This window comes from Rhipicephalus microplus, chromosome X (assembly GCF_043290135.1).
Source record: "Rhipicephalus microplus isolate Deutch F79 chromosome X, USDA_Rmic, whole genome shotgun sequence".
In the NCBI taxonomy this organism is placed as follows: Eukaryota; Metazoa; Arthropoda; class Arachnida; order Ixodida; family Ixodidae; genus Rhipicephalus; species Rhipicephalus microplus.
In genome coordinates, this window is record NC_134710.1 from 25,264,409 (window position 1) to 25,285,353 (window position 20,945).

A 20,945-nucleotide genomic window follows, 5' to 3' on the forward strand; every position below is an offset into this window, starting at 1 on the left:
AGCTCTTTATGATGAATTAGTGAAAAAGGCATTTTTCGCTAATTCAAAAAACAGTCTTGCACAAAATGACAATGACTGAATAATCGTGCTACTCTTGAGCCCCTGAACACTCCCACAGTGGTTGAGACGTGCTCATATAAAAGATGGGGCACGTATCAACAGGAAAGACATGTGTGCGTTGTGATAGTAAATCTTATAATAAAGACAGACGAGAATGTTTCCTTCAAACAGCAAGTAAATGTAATTGTAACCATGCTTTCATGGTGATTAAGCTGCATGTTCTGTAATAATTAGATATGATGAAATGGGCAGCATGATTTTGTATTGCCTCTATGCTTTCGGTTAAAGTAATAAGGCGGGGGTCCCACCCCACTGACACATACGCAAGCTGTAGGCGGACGTATGAAGTGTACTGGAGTAGTTAAGCAGAGGATGGTAGTGGTTAAAAGTGTCTGTAAAGGTAACCTAGAGTACGATGGGCTTTATTTGCAGCTGTGAATTACTTATCATCGTCATCAGCCTGACGACACCCAATGCAGGGCAAGGGCCTCTCCCATGATCCGCCAATCAACCCGGTATTGTGCTTTCCGTTGCCATGTTATAGCCGCAAACATTTTGATCTCATCAGCCCACCTAACTTTCTGTCTCCTCTTCGTGCGTTTGCCTTCTCTGGGAATCCAGTCAGTTACTGGTCAGCGGTTATCCTGCCTACGCGCTACAGGCCCGGCCCATGTCCATTTCTTATTCTTCATTTCAACTATGATATTCTTAGCCACGTGTTTTCCCTGAGCCACTCTGCTCTTTTCTTGTCTCTTAAAAGTACCAACAACTGGCCAGAACGGCTGATTCCGGTGGCAAGAAAAAGAGTGTGAATTATGGTTACAGGTGACAGCATACTTTTCGCGATCTGAGTAGGACTTATATTTTTAAATCGCAAATGTAACCAAAACCGGCATGTCACGCCCCCAGCACAAGACTCATGAACCACAAATATGAAGTCCTAATCACTTCACTGTGATTATTTAAAGAGAACCAAAATAACGGCTTAAATTGTCAATATGTATGTTATTGTTCATTTTTGTTTGTTTCTAAGCAGCTTACAAGCTAAACGAAGTTGAGCATGAAAAGCAGCGCTGATTTCGTGGCCCTTGCAGAAAAACAGTGACAGTGGCGCATGCGCGTGTGGCGTTTTCAGAGCAGTTCGATTCTCACAGAAGCACGCGAGCTTGTGAATGCGGTCGCTGTGGCACGCAAAATTATTTACCAATCTGCATTCTCTAGGCGTGCGGCTGGTGGTGGCGGTCCGTCGGATATGTCGCTATAACGCTGGCGTCCATCGAAACATGTCGCTCTGGCGCTACTTGATAGGGGTCCAAATTTCGCACTCGCATGCGAGCCAAAATTTGTTCCAACTCACTCAAATTGTCAAGCGATGACATGTCGAAGCCATCCAACTACAGCCGCAAGTGAACTACCGTGCGTCAATTGTCGATCACGTGTAATCGCATTATTTCATTTTCAAAGACTTGGCTTAGCTTCAGTTGGCTAAAGTCGAAAAAACGACCCGTGCACGACCAAAAGTACTTTCATAAAAAGCCCTGGGAAAGTGCTGTAACTCTTGTAAAATAATTTAGCATGCTAGAAAGCAGTGGTCGCAAGACTCCATGCTTGACAAACACAGCACTACGTGTTTGTACTAAAGGCTCCACTTTTCATCACTGCTCCATGGCGTTACACTGGCGTATAATCCCTATTGCGATCACATCCACTGTTTGCAGAATGTCTCCCATAGACTGCATATTCGCCAGAAATCGAAAAAGTCTGATTATAAATGTTCTACAACGTTTCCCGCGTTACCATTCCTTGATTTGAAGCTCTGGCCAGTAAACTTTCCGACCGGTAAAACTCCCTCTTGGGAGTTAGTGGTAGGTTACCATTCATGATTTGAAAATTTTCGCCTAGTGTAAACCACCTGATCCTTACTTATTATTCTAGTTAATTAACTCTCATAGTTCAGCTCCGTGGTTACTACCTGTCCTAAATGGACATATTGCTTTACAACTTCCGACGTCTTTCCAACTATCGTAAAGCACTGCTTTCTGCCGAGGCTGTTGCACATTACTTTAGTTTTGTGCATATTGTTTTCAGACCTACTTTTCTGCTGTGTCCAGTTCAGTAACCATGAGCTGTAATTCGTCCCCTGAGTTACTCATCAAGGCAATGTCATCAGCGAATCGCAGGTTACTAAGATACTCTCCATTAACTCTTGTCCTTAACTCTTTCCAATATAGGGTCCTGAAAGCCTCCTGTAAACAACACGCAGTGAATAGCAACGGAGAAAACGTATCCCCCTAATTTACACCCTTTTTTATTGAGATTCTGTTGCTTTTAGTATATATGAACTGCAATGTTCACTGTGGATCTACTGTAAATTCCGTCAAGTTTGTTTATGTAAGGTTCTTCGAGGCCCTGATTCCGTAGTGCCTGCATCACTGGTGATATCTCCACCGAATCAAATTGCCTTCTTGCAACCTATAAAGGATATGGGGGTTGGTTGTAATCCGCACATTTCTCTGTTAGCTTATTGATAGTATGAGTATGGTCTATTGTGGAGTAGCCTGTACGAAATACTGCTTGCTCCTTTTGTTGATTGAACTCGAACGTTTGCTTGATTCATTTACCTATTATTTTTGAAATGAAAGTCTTTGACACCTACTTTCTCATGAATTAAGACGATTTAGGCGTTCTTCCAAGATTCTGGTACCCTGCCAATCGAAAAACACTTCGTAAATAAGGTGGCCAGTTTTTCTAACACAATTTATCCATCACCTTTCAGAAGGTCCATAGCTACCTTATCCTCATCAGCCACTTTGCCTCTTTGCATTCCTTCTAGAGCTTTCCTTACTCCCCCTGTCGTTACTGGTAGGATACCGAACCATCTGAGCTACTATTGCTTCTTTCGATATCATCCTGGTTGTTTTGCCTTGCGTACAGCTCTCTGTAGAACTCCTCTGCCACCTCAACTATCTTATCCATATTGGTTATGACACTGCTTTCCTTGTATTTTAATGCACACACGTGATTTTTGCTTATGCACAAGTTTGCCTTTGCAGCTTTTAGGCGTCTGCCACTTTTTACAGCCTGCTCGATTCTTTCCGTGTTATACGTTCTGATATCGGCTACCTTAAGCCTTTCGAAAGCTCCATTAGTTCAATTTTGTCGGTCGCATTTGTGGCTTTTATGGTTTGTTGTCTCTTAATAAAATTTTTCGTCTCCCGAGATAATTTACCAATGTCCTGTTAAGTGACTGTACTTCCGACTTCCATTACTAACATTAAATTGCTAGCAGTTGCAGTTGTGCATTACAAGCGGGTGTATACAATTTCAAAATGAAAGCCTTTCATGTAGGTTGCATGAGTTAAAAGGCTTTTCCAGAGTCTGCAAGACCAGGCAACACTTCCCAACATCTGTTGAGGCTGTGGTGTCAACGTGAACGGTGACAGAAATATAGATGACGTCACCCATAATCTGTGACGACGTCGTGATGCCACAGATCACCAAAATTTGTAAAAGCAGCGACAGAAAACTTTGCGGTAAAGCCTCACATTATGGCGATTTTCAACATGGAATATTGCACATTTTGAATCCCGAATTCCCACGTGCATAAAGCATAGCACAGCCTGCTGGCCAACCATTCATATGCCAAGCATGTAGAAACAGTGCCTTTGGCCCCTGTGTCATCATTAGGTTCTCCTATTTACATAGGAGAAACTACATCCAAAAGAGCTTGCTTTAAATGCAAAGACATACTGTGTAAGGTTACAAGATGTTTTAAGAACGCCTGCTCCAACGCCACCATATGCTCTGTTTTACTGCATAAAAAATTATACGACCACTAACACTACAGCATACCTGCCAAGTACAAAGATTCTGAGTCCGGGAGATTTCCCGACGGAGGGGCGGGGGTTGCAATAAATTATTTTCCCCCATTTTTTTCGGCACCGAAATAAAACAAAAAAGTTTCTAAAAACAAGAGAGGGTGGGGAAGGGGGTCTCAATCGCAAGTGCCGACATCGGCGTTGCGGTCTTATAGTGGCTTGGAGAGGCTGAACACATGAGCGTAGGGTTTCCCACGAAGATGTGGGTCTCAAAGGATCAAAACAAATAGCGAAATCTAATTTTCTCAAAACAACTTGCGTATGTTTTCCTGGGACACACGTGAACAGATGGGACGGCGCAGCTGGCTGCCGGAAAAACCGCGGGTCAAAGCTTTGCTCAATACTTGATTCTTTGGACCGGAACGCCAAAGCGCTTTTAGCCTATGTTGTGTCTTTCTGCCTTTAATTTACCGCTGCGTTAGCCGCGTGCCCAAAAAGCTCGCAGATGGCTATCGCGTCGCCGCTACCGTGATTTTGTGCGCGGCGGTTGTGGCGAACAGTAGTCCATTTTTCAATCCACGTGCGTTGGCCACGCACGTGCCTTCAAAACTAAGTCGTTTTGTACCATCCACGATCGCATCTGCCGTGGTTTTGTCCACAGAGTTTCCGGAAAGCTGCGTTGCTGTGACAGGTCGAGCGTTGGATGCACGCACACTTTCGGGGTTCTACGAGTTCTGTCGTCGCCATACACGATCGTGTCAAGAACGACCGCGGTTTCGTCCACAGCGGTTGCGGCAACCGCACGCACTGTAGACTGCGTGCGCTAGTCGCACGCGTACTTCCGAAGTTTTGAGTACGCTGCTCTCGGCATTTGTTCGATGGTTTCGGTACTGAAGTTCGTATTACTCGCCGCGATTAGAAAATATGTTCGGAACATTCAAATTTAGGCCCATGGACACAGTGGGATTTTGCTGAAGAATTTCACGAATTTGTATCTGTCACAGTTTCGCATCACTGAGATTCTCCTGAACTTTTAGATAAACGTCTCTTAAATTCACTTACAATAAAATGGAATATGTTCGCAAGAAGCCTCCCTACCAGCAGTGGCCGATGAGCGATGATTGGAAACAGCTTAACTCTAAAAAATATCGAGTAAAAAGGGTGTCTTTTTGTCCCACAACAGTAATCATCATCAGGCTTGCGTGCGCTTCCTTTCTTGAAAACTCGGCACTGTCCACTTTCCTATCGAGAATGCAATGTAACTCTGATAATGGGCATGTCGATTGTGACCGGAATGTGCCGGGCGCGGGGCGATAGTGCAAGGATGGAACGCAATATAGATGACAATTATTATTGTGGGACAAGAAGACACCCTTTTTACTCGCTCTTTTTTAGAGTGTTGGATTCCCATCGGCTTCATTGGCCAATGCCCGGACAGCGTGACAGAAAAAGACCTGGCCTACAACAAAATATGGGCGAGATGGTAGTGAAAGCCTCCAATAATTTTTTAAAGCGCGCGTTTCTCTTTGTTCTTTGCCCTTCTCAATAATTAGAATAAAGCAAAAGTTTTGGAAAATATCTGTGATATTTAACATGGAGGCCAAGGGCTTTCCTGACACATACCGTGGTTGCTGACCAATGCTCACAAAATTTGCCTGTTCATCAAGCTCACTCACTTTTGTGCATTATATACTATTCGACAGAAATTGGCATGCGAGCACGTATACAAGCGGTAAAAAGGTAAAGTGGTTAGAGCAGATGTTAAAGTGGTTAGAGCAGATTCGTCTGACTTTGTCGTGAAGTCAGACGAACAGCTACCGAATAGCCACGGACGCTCATTTGTTCTGGTCATTAATTAAGTTCGCACTGACTTCTCTACGGAATACCTATTTTTTTGTTTCTTTTCATCCAAAGGACCAAAGCGTACCAGCAAGTGCACAGTGTGGCATTTAAACTGCGCACTTTTTACCGCGCGCACGCCATTTGGCCCATGCACAGCCCTACTGCGCTCAAGAAAAATAGTTCACCAAAGCTCACCAAAGACAGGCAATTTTCAGATGCCCACAAACTGGAACGGCTGTAAAGCACGTACGTAATAGTACAGAATTAATCAAAAATATTGCAATTCATTCAGCTTTAGGCTAATATAAACGCATGAACTGTTTATGCTCGCTTCCACATGCTACAGCGTGTTACGTGTATGACTGCGCGCCGTCTTGTGACCTCGTCGTTCTGTGACCTCGTTCGCACTTAGAAGTGTGGCAGCTTGGGCTAGTTGGTATGGCATGGCATGACGATAGTTATAGCGCGCTATAACTATCGTCATGCCTCGTTCGCACGTTGGATGGACGTCATGGCCGTCACAGCTGTGCAGCGATGAGCTGTTTATTCAAGTTGAAATAGGAGTGAGAAGATATCAGCAGTGCTTGTATTCTCACTCCGTCAGTCGATGTGATCGGACGCACCATGCCCCGCTCCCGGTGGGACTAGCGCCACCCTTCAGTCGTCGTTTGAAGGAGGTTTTGGCTGGTTCGAGTGGGACGAGACTCGCTGTTTGCATGCGGTGACCCGGCGAACTCCCGCGCCGGTTTTTCGCAAGTTTTTTGGTGAGGTTTTTTGTCCCTTTTTTCTCCGTTTTCATTCGTCAGGTTAGACTAGTTTTTTACCTAGACTTTGTAAGGTTAGGCTAGCTTCTAGCTGACTTGGCAGCCTCGTGGTATTTTTACCACGATGGCTAACCTACTCTCGCTGATTAGGCCGCGGGTGCACTATGCACGCGTGCTAAGGGCGTCTGCAGTGCCGACATTTGCAGGGAGCTTGTGAATCGGCCTAAGCTCAGTGAGCTTAAATGTGTGCAGGACTATCGACTTGGGAAGTTTGAGGTGACATTCGTGACCGATGAGGCGAGTCGGCGGTTTTCCGACGATTCAGTCTTCGTCTTTCGCGATGCGAGGATCAGGTTTCAATACCGGGGTGTTCTAATCAAGGCAGTGCGCGTTCTTGGCTTCCCGGCGGACGCAGATGTACGCATCATAGCTCAATTGTTGGGAAGGTATGGCATTGTTTTGGACTTGTCGCGTGAGGAATGGAATGGTTTTCCGGGAGTCTTGAACGGCAACCTCGTAGTCCGACTGGAGATGCACAAGAGTGTCCCTAACCACCACCAGGTGGGGGACGTCATCGTCCAGTCTGAGTACGAGGGTGTCGCGCGAGTTTGTCGGCGATGCTGCAAAACCGGACACCATGCGGCCAAGTTTACTGTTCCACAGTGTGTGCGCTGTGGGGTGTTTGGTCACGACCAGTGCGTGCTCAAATGCAAGGCGCGGACGAATTCGTCGGCCGCCCCGACTGTAGCCTCTTCTACTTCCCAAGAGCAGGTGAGCGGTGTTGCGGAAGACCGAGAGGCTGCTCCGAGGGGCGCCGAGGGCTCGACCCAGCCACAGCCGGAGCTCACTAGTGAACGGGCTCCAGGAGGGGAAGAGCAGGAGGCGGGGTTGGAATCAGCTGAGGCCCCCACCCTCCTTGCTGCTGCTGAGCCGTCGCCAGCCTCGCCTGCCGGTGCGCCCGGGACCAGCCCTGCTGACGCGCCTGCTGCCGAGGACCAGGACGACACCATGAGCTGGACCGACGCTGCTCGGGGCAAGAAGCAGCGCGCCCGCCGATCACCACGGCCCTCCAAGAGGCTGGCGGCGGCTTTGCGCGGCGGCCCCAGCAACCCTGAGGACGACCTCCCGGTACCGCAGCGACAGTCTGACGAGGAATCTACCTCGTCGACTGTCACGGACAGTACCGCGGGTGAGTTGAGCAACAGTTCTCTTTGCCCCTACTGGGCCAGGCAATTGCGAGTGTTCGTTAATGTCTGACAAAAAGTACTCGTCCACGAATGAGGACTCCCTCTCCGAGGGAGACTCTTGTTCATAGGTTTATTTTATGTAGCTTGTCAGCAGCTGATACCTTCGAGTATTAGCTGTTTCCTTCTTCTTCTGTGTTTTCCTTTTCGCTTTTTGTCTATTCTAGTGTCTGTGTTATCTCCTATATTTCGTCATGGCTTCTTCTCTCAATATTTCTACCTTTCATTGTCGAGGTATCACAAGAGCAGTGAAACAAGCTGAGGTTATCCATTTAGCTCAGTCTCGATAATAGACATTCTCGTTTTGCAAGAAACCTTTGTGTCTAAATTGGGACAGATGAAGAACTTCGGCAGAACGTTTGGCGCCAAATTCTACTGGAATTATGGCGGCGCACGTTGCCGGGGAGTTGCTGTCATTTTAATGCCACGATTCACCAGTTCTGTGCTATGCTACGCCAGAGATTCAGATGGCCGTCTCCTGTCAGTGGAACTTGACTATGGTGTTAGAATTGTGAATGTTTATGCTCCAGCGCAGTACGGACAGCAGAAAGATTTCTTTAACTCCTTATATTCCTATCTAGTTGGCCCTTTTTGCGTCATTTTAATAGGCGACTTCAACTGTGTTTTAGAACAATTGATTGATTTGTGGGGTTTAACGTCCCAAAATCACCATATGATTATGAGAGACGCCGTAGCGGAGGGCTCCGGAAATTTCGACCACCTGGGGTTCTTTAACGTGCACCCAAATCTGAGCACACGGGCCTACAACATTTCCCCCTCCATCGGAAATGCATGTGTTTTAGAACAAGTGGATCGTGTTTCCCTCAGAGGAACTCCAAAGTTTAGAGATCAAAACAGGGACCTAGAGTTGCGGGAGCTTGTTAACGAGCTGCGGCTTGTCGATGCTTGGCGGTCCCTTCGCCCCCTCGAGTCAGAAATGACTTGGACGGGGAGCCAGTCGAGGATCGATCGTTTTTGTCTCGCCCTCGCTTGCTCCTGGCTTGCACTCTAGCTGGCTGTGTTCTTCCGCATAGAGTGACCGTAGCCTCCTTGCATTGAGATGTGCAGACTCTAGTTTAGTGCCATGGGGCAAGAGACTGTAGCGTTTAATTCCACGGCTCCTTAAAGATAAGGACGCCACAAAAGATGCAGCAAGGTTCCTCATCGATTCACTCCTTGGCGGTCAGAACTTAGGCAATAGCGAATGGGACACGGTGACGGCCGGAGTCGCGGAGCGCTTCTGGGATTGGGGCAAGAGGTGGGTGCGGGAGAAGTGCGCCGAGATCAAAGCGGTCTCTGATGCTATTCTCCTGCTCTCAAAGCCATTGTCCAGCGGCCCGGGGGTAACCGCGGCTCTTACTTCACTGCGCAAAGAATATAGAGTCCTGCTCCAGCGACGCTGAGACCGCTTGCGGGCCACAGCACGCACAGAGCAGCGAGAAATGGAGGCTTCGTACAGCAAAAATGTCTTTCGCAGACACTTAGCTAAGAATAGCTCAGCGATAACCTCTTTGGTCGATGCAAACACAGGCAGTTTAGTGGAAACGCAGGATGAAGTATTAGAGGTGGCAAAGCAGTTCTACAAGAACCTTTACGCCGAACCACCTCCCACTCCGTACTCGTTTCCTTTCACCAAGACTTACGAGGACTTTGATATTTGTGACACTCCTCTCGTCGAAGAGGAGGTGTTTGCAGCCCTTAAATCCATGAACCGTAATTGTAGCCCAGGTTCAAATGGATTGACTGTAGAGTTTTATGTCAAGTTTTGGAAGGTTTTGGGGGGGCCTTTCACCACATTGGCAAACGGGCTTCTCCGTGAGGGGACCCTGTCAGCAACTCAAAGGGAAGGGCGGATCACTCTCCTGTGCAAAGATGAGAAGAGACGCACCGACCTGAGAGCCTGGCGGCCCATCACCCTTCTAAACTGTGACTACAAGCTCATAGCTAAGTGCCTGTCCGTTCGACTCACTCCAGTGCTTAGTACTGTTTTGGGTCTGTACCAGGCGTGTTGTGTCCTAGGTAGATCGTGCCAACTTCATGGTTTTGCTGTCAGGGACCTTATAGAATGGTCGAATTCACGCAACCTAAGTGGAATCCCTTGTTCTTTTGATCATGAAAAGGCTTTTGATATTATCAGTCATAAGTACATCTTTAAAGTTTTAAAGCAGGCGGGCTTTAGTTCCAAGTTCATTAGCATGGTCAGGGCTTTCTACTTTCGTCCTAGTTCTGCTGTTGTCATAGAAGATCGCGTCTCGGAGTCTTTCGGTGTGTTCCGTGGAGTCAGACAGAGCGGCCCACTGTCGCCCGCTCTCTACGTGCTCGCATTCGAGCCGCTCTTGCAGAGGCTTTCTAAAGACACCAGCATAGGTAGATTTACCTTCCGCCAGGTTTCCCCGGTGTGGCAATGTTCGCCTATGCAGATGACCTCTTTATTGTCGTCCCCGACGAGGCAACTGTTCGCACAGTCTTGGGTGTTATGGAGGGTACTGCTCGGCGAGCGGCACCAGGAAAAATAATTCGAAGAGCGCAGTCATGTATCTGAACTGCGCTCCCTCCAGTCCACATCCTGTGCATGGCCTCCCCATAAAGGTGCGCCTACATACATTAGGTTTCCGTTTCGAGCTAAATGGCCCGACTACCGAAAACTGGCGGTTAGCAAGGCAAAAGCTGACCGACAGGATTGGGGAACTCGGTGCCTTGTATTGTCTGCTTACAGCTAGGATCACGATAATTCGATCACTTTTGTTTATTTTCCTTACTTACGCAGGTTCGGTTACGCCAGTTAAGCCCCACACCAAGGTTTTCTTGGAAAAGAAACTTTTGGATTGCCTTTGGAGTCGTGCCTCTCCTTTTGTGTCTCGCCCCATGTTGAAGTTGCGTAGGGACAAAAGACTAGGTATTTCCAACCTTAGCATTGACCACAGCATTACACGTTAATGGGCACGGGTAGCTCTCGATTCAGATATGCTCCTTACTAGAAGTTTCGCATCGTATTTTCTGAGCACGTGGCTGAGGCTGTTCTCGCCTGGGGCATTCTGGAATTCGGTGCCTTGGGCGGGAACGCCTTCTGCCTTCTATGCAGGGGCCGTTTCTACTTTGGCCCGTCTCCAAGAGGTCGACCCCAAGACAAAATTAGTTTCGATAGAATTTCACGAATTAGTTGATGATAGACTTACCCCAGAATTACCTGCAAACTGTGTAGCATTTGACCTGTCCCACCATAGTCCTAACTGGCGGTTCATTCCTGCCAGTTTCCTGGATGCCAAGCGCGCTACATTCATGTATCGCCTGGCCAGAGAGTGCCTGCCTCTAAAGTTCAGGCCCTTCACGAGAATTCCTCAGCGAGGAAAGTGCCCTTTTTGTGGCAGTATGGAGGACCTGGTCCACGTGTTTTCCCAGTGTGCACTACCAGCTGCCCTCCGTCGAAGGATAGCTAGCTTGTTTGGGCACCCAGGTGTTCCTTTTAATGCTGTTCGTTTTCTTCATCCCCTGTCGGGACAAGCGGCTAAGCAATACGTGCTTCTGCTTGTTGAGTGCTCCTACCAAGTGTGGGTGGCACGGTGCTGTGCCGTCTTTGATGAGAAGCGACCCGGGTTTCACGAAGTGCTCGCAAAATTACGGAAGGAGGTTTGGTTCATTCTCCACCGAGAGTGGCAGCGCCTAGGTGCAAAGAAGTTTTATGAGATGTGGCACCATCCGACAGCGATTTTTAGTGAGTCAGGAGGGCAGATAACTATCAATTTTTAATGATGGCTTTCTCTAAGGTTTCATGACTAGGCCTAGTGAGCCGGTCGCCCCAGAGTTCGGTTTGTATGGTTGTTCACTCAAGCTTTGCATGTGCTAAGGTGATCCTGTCGCCTTGTCGGGCTTTACTGTCAAGGTCCGTGTTGGCCCCTTCTGCAGGCTCGGCGACTCTACTCGTCGCGGCGGAGGGTGGCTCCCTTCCTCGAGAAGGACTAAGCCGGCTTTCAGCCGTGCCGGTTTCCGTGGGTATGTTTAGTTTGCGTGCAGCGGCATTGGCCTTTCCACCAAATAGTAGTCCCGTAGACCCCACGTGACGGATTGTGTCTCACTGCACCCTAGTGGTGATGAGATGGGCCGAGACTGCAAAGCGCTTCACGCCGAGCGATAGCCCATCCGTCCTGAGGAGATGTCATCGCAGGCTCTCAGCCGTGCGACAGTGTGAGGGCACGGGCACTTTTGTTGTGGTGACTGAAGTTGTCACGCCCAAGGGCAGTCCTGCCGCCATGTGTATGAGTACGTCCGCTTTGCATGCAGTGTTGAGAGCCAGCGTGCCGAAGGATAGCCCCTGTGTCAAGTCTCGCTGGGCCCTAGCGGTAAGGAGACAAGCCATGACCGCAGCGCACCCCACGCGCTGTGATAGCCCACCTTGCCAGGGTACGTTTACTTTGTGCGTCGCGACCGAAGTTGCTTCGCCAAAGGGGTAGTCCCTTTGTCGGGTCTCCCTGGCACCGAGCGGTGGCCCCCTTGCCAGGGCATGGCCGTCTTCCCGAAACAAAATGTCCCCTCACACGACCCTGGGGGGGGGGGGGAGGGAGTGCCAGGACAGACATAGGATGATGAAGGGTTGATGAGTTACGTGTGACTCTGGGACAAAGCGCTTTCGCACCGCGTCTCCTTCCTATCTGACAACGGCACTTGTATTTGCCCTTGTTCTCTCAGGGGCATATGAGAATTGACGGTCAGGTTTACGGCGGCGAAAATAGCGCATGTGTTAAGTAGCGGGCGCTGCGTAGTCCTAGCTGTAGTCCTAGCTCGTCTCGGCGAGATTTCACATGGCGTAGTTACAGTCTCTTGTTACAAGTAAAAACCTGACATATTCAAAACATTGTTCGGTACAGTGTTCAAGCACCGATTCAATTTGGCGTATTTTTTCAAAATAAAAATACACTGTTTTCAGGGAAAACTTGAAATTAACTGAAAAGACCCGGTTCCTAAGGACAGGCACCCAGCCGCTGGTTATGTGGACGCGCAGTGCGCGGCTATTTCTTGTTTGCTTTTAGCGGGACTGCCTGCCGCTGATGACGAGCGCATCGAGCTAATGCACCATGCGATTTAAAGTTGACGCCAATGCTTTGTCAATTCGAAATTATAAACTTTTGCATGCGGTCATACTTAAAAGGTAAAATAGATATGAAGGCTGGTGCCGAATGCGAGAAAGTCATGGGTCATCTACTATCTAAATTCAGCTGCACCTATATTATTTTTTTTACGTCATGCTTTGACGCAATAAGGTTCCTCGGTATTGTTAGGTCTACTTTAGTGGAATTCTACTTTTGGAAAAAAATGTCATGATAAAATTTTAGCTTCAGTGACTTGAGGATTTCATTTATCGATATTTAGACAGTTGTCATTTCAGATGTTGGCACAGTTTGAAAGTTGTGGTTAGTCAATAAGCACGCAACGTTGGCGAGCGATGCTATTCTGAATGTAATGCATTTATTCAGAATTTTCATTGTGTAATCTGTCGTCAATGATCCATTATTGCAGTATCTTGCCACTACTTGCCACATGCATACGTCAACTAACTCACGGCCTTCAGTCCCCAGCAGCTGCGAAGCAACTGACCACGGCGGCGGTCAGATCTGCAACGCAGCAGAGGGTGCTAAGAATCTCTGGATCAGGACAGGCCGCCATCGGAACCTGAACTTGGCAACGTTTAACACTGGAAGCTTATCTGGTGAGGCAAGTCTAGCTGTACTATTTGAGGAGCTAGAGGGTGTTAAATGGGATATAATAGGGCGCACTGAGGTTAGGAGAACAGCTGAGGCCTATGTGGTGCTACAGAATGGGCACGTTCTTTGCTATCGGGACTTGGCTGACAGAAGGGAATTGGAGTGGGGTTCCTAATTCACAGAAACGTAGCTGGCAACATAGAGGAATACTATAGCATTAATGAAAGGGTGGTAGGTATCGTAATTATTCTCAATAAGAGGTACAAGATGAAGGTGGTACAGGCTTACGCCCCTACATCCAGTCATGATGACGCTTCACTTGAAAGCTTCTATGAAGACGTAGAATCGGCGACGAGTAAGGTAAAAACGCAGTATACTATACTGACGGGAGACTTTAATGCAAAGCTAGGGAAGAAGCAGGCTGGAGACCAGGCAGTAGGAGATTATGGCATCGGTACTAAAAATGCCAGAGGAGAGCTACTAGTAGAATTCGCACAATGTAATAATTTATAGTTTTTCAATACCTTCTACCGAAAAGAAGGAAACGGTAAGTGAACATGGAGGACCCCTAATGGTGAAAATAAGAACGAAATAGACATTATAATGAGTGTAGACCCAGGCATCGTGCAGGATGTGGAAGTGGTTGGCAAGGTATGTTTCAATGACCATAGAATGGTACGGTCTCGAATTCGTTTAGACTTGAAGAAGGAACGACAGAAACTGATATGCAAGAAGCCAATCAATGAGCTAGCTCTGAGAGGGAAAGTACAGGAATTCAGTCACCTCAGAACAGGTACTCTGCTCTTATTGAAGAAACCAACCTTAGCGTAGATACAGTGAATGATAATCTGACGAGTATCATTACGGAGTGTGCAGTGGAAGTTGGAGACACGGTAGTTATACAGGACACTAGCAAGCTTTCCGAGGAAGCGAAGAATCTCGTTAAGAAGCACCGAAACACGAAAGTCTCAAGTACAACAGACAGAATAGATCTGTCAGAGCTTTCGAAGTTGATTAATAAGTGTAAGGGATTCAATGTAAGAAGGTATAACAAGGAAGAATTGGCTCTGAAAAATGGAGGAAGCGTCAAAGCAGTGAAGAGAAAACTTGGGACATGCGAAAATTGGATGTACGCACTAATGAACAAAGAAGGCAAAATAACTACAATATGGATAGGATAGTTAAAATAGCGAAGGAGTTTTACAGAGATCTGTACAATAACGGGGGTACAACTTTGACCCTAATAATATAAGAACCAGCAGTAACCAAGATGACACCCCACCAGTAATGATAGAAGTCAGAAAAGCCTTTGAGAGCATGCAAAAAGGAAAAGCTGCTGGTGAGAACCGGGTAGCATCAGGTCTGCTGAAAGATAGAGGACAGATTGTGTTAGCACAAGTAGCCACCCTGTGTACGAGGTGTCTCCTGACGGGAAGAGTACTAGAATCTTGGAAGAATGCTAACATCATCTTAATACATAAGGAAAGAGATGACAAGGACTTGAAGAATTACAGGCCTATCAGCTTGCTCTCCGTAGTATACAAGCTATATACAAAGGTAATTGCCAACAGAGTTAAGAAAACATTAGAACTCAATCAACCAAAGGAACAAGCAGGATTTCGAACAGGCTACTCAACAATCGACCTTATTCATACTACCAATCGGGTAATAGAGAAATGCTCAGAATACAGCCAACCACTATACTGTCACGACGCAGACACAGCAGGAGTCCAATATAGAAGAGCTCACTTTAATTAAAACGAAAGGCGCTTGTAAAAGAACCAGGCGAGAGCTTCGTCTTCCTCTCTGGCTGCACGAGCTCTCCTCTGCAGGTTGAATGCGGCATTTGCCTCCCTGCAGGAAGAGCATCGACCCGATGCTCGGCTACAGAATACGCGGTGTATGTAGTTGACGTATTACGCAACTGGCTCACTGCAATATGGCTTCATCCGCACAATGTGTACGATTTCAGTTTTTTGAGCTCGCGAGGAACTGTCAGGGATGACCTCATAATTCACGTCACTTAGGCGCCGTACAACATTGTAGGCACCAAAGTACTTCTTCAGTAATTTTTCAGAAAGGCCGCATCGGAGAATAGGGCTCTAGACCCGCACTTTCTCGCCTGGTTGATAAGTGACGTATCGGTGTCGCAGGTTATAACGTTGTGCGTCGTAACTCTGCTGTCCGGCGATTCGCACGCGTGCTAGCTGCCGTGCCTCTTCAGCTCGTTGGGTAAAGGCTTGAACATTCGTGTCTGTATCGTCGCAGTCGTGCAGCAGCATGGCATCGAGCATTGTCGTCACTTCACGGCCATAAAGAAGACTAAATGGCGTGCTTCGTGTAGTTTCCTACTGCGCCATATTATAGGCAAACGTCACGTATGATAGAACGTCGTCCCAATTTTCATGATCCACGTCGATGTACATACTGAGCATATCAGCAATTGTCTTGTTGAGGCGTTCTGTTAAGCCGTTGGTTTGTGGGTGGTAAGACGTAGTTTTTCGATACGCTGTTCCACTCAACTCAAGCACTGACTTGAGAAGCATGGCCGTGAAAGCGGTACCTCTGTCTGTTATTATAATTCTAGGAGCACCATGCCTCAGAACAATATTTTCAATAAAAAATCGTGCCGCTTCTACTGCGGTTCCACTTGATGGAGCCTTTGTTTCTGCGTAGCGAGTAAGATAGTCCGTAGCGACAATTACCCACTTGTTTCCAGTATGCGAAGTCGGAAATGGGCCAAGGAGATCCATTTCAATTTGTGCAAAAGGCATGGTGGGCACTTGAACTGGTTGCAACAATCAGGCTGGTTTTAAAGGTGGCGATTTTCGTCGTTGACAATCGAGGCACGTGCGGACGTAATGCTTTACAGTGCCTGTAAGCTTCGGCCTGTAGTACTTCTGTTGGATTCTGGCCAATGTGCGCGTGTATCCGAGGTGGCCGGAGGTTGGCTCATCGTCGCAAGTGCTCAGGATCTCATCGCGAATGGATGTCGTGACAAGTAAGTGGGCATTTCAGCTGGGGGCAAAGTTATTCTTGTATAGGACACCACTGCGCAAGCAGAATGATGGCAGGCTCCTTGCAAATATCTTGGGAACGCTTGTAGACTGGCCGTTAAGAAAATTAATAAGAGGGAGTAACTCACTGTCTTCTTTCTGCTTAGACGAAATGGTGACTGTGTCGACCACTCCTAAAAATGCCATGTTATCGTCTTCTGATAAATTGTCTTGCTTTGTAGGTGACCTGGATAAGCAATCAGCATCAGAGTGCTGCCGTTTCGACTTATAGACGACCGTCATATCGAATTCTTGTAGGCGTAAGCTCCAGCGCGCTAGCCGACCGGATGGGTCCTTTAAGTTGGTCAGCCAGCAAAGGGAGTGGTGGTCTCTGACTAAGTGGAAGGGACGGCCGTAGGGGTATGGGGGAAACTTCAGAACTGCCCATACTACAGCAAGACATTGCTTTTCCGTTGTGGAATAATGGGACTCGGCACGGGAAAGCCTCCTACTTGCATATGCAATCACACTCTCGGCTGAGTCTTGCCACTGGACGAGTACAGCGCCTAAACCTACATTGCTGGCATCAGTGTGGATCATGGTTGGAGCGTCCTCGTTAAAGTGAGCAAGCACAGGTGGTGTCTGCAGGCGCTGTCGTAGACCGTCAAATGCTGCTTGTTCCTCTTCGCCCCATAAAAATGGAACATCGTCTCTCGTTATGTGTGTTAAGGGCAACGCTATATGCGAGAAATTGGCGATAAACCTGCGGTAGTAGACGCAAAGACCAAGAAAACGTCTTACGGCCTTCTTTTCTGTTGGCACTGGAAATTTTTGGGCGGCGTCGATCTTGTCGGGGTCCGGACGAACACCTTCATGGCTCACCACATGTCCTCAGAATCGGAGTTCCTTGAAACCGAAATGACATTTCTCAGGTTTCAGCGTTAAGCCAGCAGACCGTATTGCTCGAAATACTAATAGCAGCCGTCTTAGGTGTTCCTCGAATGTTGGTGGGAAAACAATGACGTCGTTGAGGTATACCAGACACGTCTGCCACTTAAGGCCTGAATGGACGGTATCCATCAGTCTCTAAAATGTTGCTGGGGCTGAGCACAATCCGAAGGGCAAGATTTTAAACCCGTAAAGCCCGTCAGACGGAACAAAAGCAGTCTTTTCTCTGTCCCGCTCATCGACCTCGATTTGCCAATAACCGCTTTTCAGGTCCATCGACGAGAAGAAGCGTGCATGCCTCAGCCTGTCAAGTGAATCATCAATACGCGGTAGTGGGTATACGTCTTTCTTTGTCACGCGGTTCAGCTTGCGGTAGTCCACACAGAAGCGTAAGCTGCCGTCTTTCTTCTTAACTAGCACTACCGCTGATGCCCAAGGGCTTTTTGACGGCTGAATGATGTCATCATTGAGCATTTTCTGGACTTGTTCTTGGATTGCTTCGCGTTATTTCGGTGCCACGCAGTATGGGTTTTGTCGAATTGGTCTTGCAGTCTCTTCCGTTATAATTCGGTGCTTTGTCAGTGGCGTTTGATTTACCCTCGAGGTCGACGAAAAACGATGCGCGGCGCTTCGTGCGGCAGTAATGGGGGATTTTCAAATCTTCGGCAATTCGCAGCCTTCCCCCCTAAGGTCGCTTCTTTTAGTTTCCCCGGCGTGGACTGGGAGATCTTCCTCTTGCCATGTCCGTGGTGCTACCTCTAATTTAGATTGGGGAAAATGACCTGGAAAGGGCGAGCGTGACCGGAACCCAGGAGAAACGTCCCGCAGGACCGTCGTGCTCGTTTCAACGTTGCATCTTCCGTCGAAATAGCGCCGAGGGGTAGTAGACGGAAATCCTTGATACCCGGCAACGCGATGAGGACAACACCGCACGATGTGGCCTGCTTCCCCACAAAGGAAGCACAGGGGCCTGTAGTCAGGGGTACGCCATATGTCGGTTTTGCGGAGTGGGGGTTGCATCGGCGTCGACATTTCCCTGTAGTGCCAAGGCACTGTCGGCGGCTGTTGCTGGTGGCACTTCTGAGGTGGCGGCACGTTAGATCTAGGCTGTCGACGGAGAATATCTGCATATGTTGGCCTAACTATTTCAGTGTTTGGCTCGGGAAGTGAAAGCGCTTGCCTTATTTCTTGGCGAACAACTTCTGTGACCGACGCAATCGCGCAGTCATTCGGTGTGGCGGCGAGGTTCTTCACCTCTTCTTGCACAATTTCGCGTATCATGTCACGCAAAGAACGCTCGTCAGGTGTCACAGTGGTCACGGCAGTTGTGCTGATTTGTCCGCTGTTGTTTGGACAATCGTACTGGCGGTACCGTAGCTGTAGTGCGTGTTCCATGGCGGTCGCCTCCTTCCGAAAATTTGTCGACGCTTGAAGGTGGGTTCCGTACAAGACCAGCAAACAGCTGCTCTTTAACACCACGCATGAGGTGGCTGATCTTTCTGTTCTCGGACATATCGGGATCGGCTCGATGAAAGAGACGAGCCATGTCCTCAACAAACATAGCAACAGACTCGTTGGGCTTTTGAATCCGTGATTCGAGGGGTCGTTGTGCCTGCTCCCGCCTTTCGGTGTTTGCGAAGGTGTCCAGGAACTTCCGCCGGAACTTGTCCCACGTTGACCACACGCGATTCGTGAACCATGTGCGAGCCCCGTCTTGAAGAGGAAAATACACGTACCCCAACATCTGTGCGGCGTTCCACCCGTTAACGTTGGCTGTGCGCTCAAACTCCTCAAGCCAGTCATCTGCGTCCTCATATGTGTTGCCATGGAAGTCCGCAGGAGTTTCAGGGGTGAAAACAGTCACCTGTGTCCTGCTTGGGCTCGTCATGGTAGGGCAACTGCTTCCCGGCGCGGTCATGTTTTCCGTTCAAGGACCGAACTCTGGGCTCAGGCCTAACAGGCGGCGGCTGGCGCGGTGAACGGGTGTTTCGACGAGCGAAAGTCTTTGTGGACTAGATCCCGGGCTGTTGGAAGGTGTCCTGGACATGTACTCAGCACCTCCACCAGTGTCACGACGCAGACACGGCAGGAGTCCGATATAGAAGAGCTCACTTTAATTAAAATGAAAGGCGCTTGTAAAGAGGACCGGGCTAGAGTTTCGTCTTCCTCTCTGGCTGCGCGAGCTCTCCTCTGCAGGTTGAATGCAGCAATAGATAGCCTTCATTGATTACAAGAAGGCGTTTGATTCAGTAGAAATATCACTGCGGAATCAGGGCGTCGATGAAGCATATATAAAGATCCTGGAAGAAATCTACAGGGGATCAACTGCTACCATAGTGCTTCATAAAGAAAGCAACAAAATACCAATAAAGAAAGGTGTAAGGCAGGGGATACTATCTCATCAATGCTATTTACCGCGTGCTTACAGGAGGTTTTCAGAGGCCTAAAATGGGAACAGTTAGGCATCTGAGTTAATGGAGAGTACCTTAGTAACCTGCGCTTCGCCGATGACATTTCATTGCCGAGTTACTCGGGGGATTAATTACTACTCATGATTAAGGAATTAGAAAAGGAGAGCAGAAAGGTGGGTCTTAAAATTAATCTGCAGAAAATGAAAGTAATGCCCAAGAACCTCGGAAGAGAGCAGCGCTTTGAGATAGGTAATAGTGCACTTCAAGTTGTAAAAGACTGTCTATTTAGGGCAGGTAATAACCGGGAAGCCGAACAATGAGATTGAAGGAACTAGAAGAATAAGAATGGAGTGGAACACATTTGGCAAGCACTCTAAAATATGACGGGTATATTGCCACTATCCTTCAAGAGGAAGGTTTATAACAGCTGTATCTTGCCGGTACTTAGCTACGAAGCAGAAACCGGAAGACTTACAAAGAGGGTTCAGCTTAAATTGAGGAGGACGCAGCGAGCAATAGAAAGAAGAATGGTAGGTGTAACCTCAAGGTACAACAATAGAGCAGGGTGGATTAGGGAACAAATGGGGGTTAAGGATATCATAGTTGAAATCAAGAAGAGGAAATGGACATTGGCTGGGCATGTAGCGCGTCGACAAGATAACCGCTGGTTATTAAGGGTAACTAACTGGATTCCCAGAGAAGGCAAGTGGGTTTGGGGGAGACGGAAGGATAGGTGGGCAGATGAGATTAAGAAGTGTGCGGGTATAAATTGGCAGCAGCAAGCACATGACTGGGTTAACTGGCGGAACATGGGAGAGGCCTTTGTCCTGCAGTGGACGTAGTCTGGCTGATGATGATCTATCATCAGCTAAATGTATTCTTAGTTTCATGTACAGTCAACTGCTGATTTTTCGGACATGCTCGATAATTCGGACATCTTCGCGGCCCTGCCACGAGCCCCATAGAATAAATGTATAAGGAAGTCTGAAATTTCAGACGTTCGAACTCCCTGGAGTCTAATTTTCTGGACTTTTGACGCGACAGAAGGTCAGAAACCAGCACTGACCGCCAGTGGAAGCCACCAAAACTGCGTCACATGCGATGACGATTGCACAAATGAGCGCGCCGGTCTACTGTGCGGCATCTGTTGCTTGGACTCGTTGATC

The 20,945-nt window shown here is 48.0% G+C and overlaps 2 protein-coding genes across 3 annotated transcripts in view; one reads left to right on the forward strand and one right to left on the reverse strand.

Moving 5' to 3' along the window:
- LOC142777501 (uncharacterized) overlaps positions 1 to 1,520 on the reverse strand; it is an 87,783-nt gene extending 86,263 nt beyond the window's left edge. The window contains exon 1 of one of the 2 annotated variants that reach the window (XM_075881992.1): positions 1,418 to 1,520. In XM_075881992.1, coding sequence (XP_075738107.1) covers positions 1,418 to 1,439 — 22 coding nt within the window. In that variant the 5' untranslated portion in view covers positions 1,440 to 1,520. Of the gene's footprint in view, positions 1 to 1,264 lie in introns of both variants that reach the window. The other variant, XM_075881993.1, reaches the window with a different exon arrangement.
- Positions 1,521 to 6,200: 4,680 nt separating this feature from the next.
- LOC142776808 (uncharacterized) lies at positions 6,201 to 13,913 on the forward strand. The gene is made up of 2 exons (XM_075881164.1): positions 6,201 to 7,673; positions 13,240 to 13,913. Exons 1-2 carry the CDS (start codon positions 7,016 to 7,018, stop codon positions 13,275 to 13,277), a joined length of 696 nt encoding a protein of 231 aa, XP_075737279.1. The 5' UTR covers positions 6,201 to 7,015; the 3' UTR covers positions 13,278 to 13,913.
- Positions 13,914 to 20,945: the final 7,032 nt, after the last annotated feature.

Bases quoted from the DNA above. Each gene is read 5' to 3' on its own strand.
- LOC142776808 (XM_075881164.1), top strand. From the start codon at position 7,016: ATGCACAAGAGTGTCCCTAACCACCACCAGGTGGGGGACGTCATCGTC. The intron at 7,674-13,239 runs GTGAGTTGAGCA...CCATTATTGCAG, and splicing joins TGTCACGGACAGTACCGCGG to TATCTTGCCACTACTTGCCA.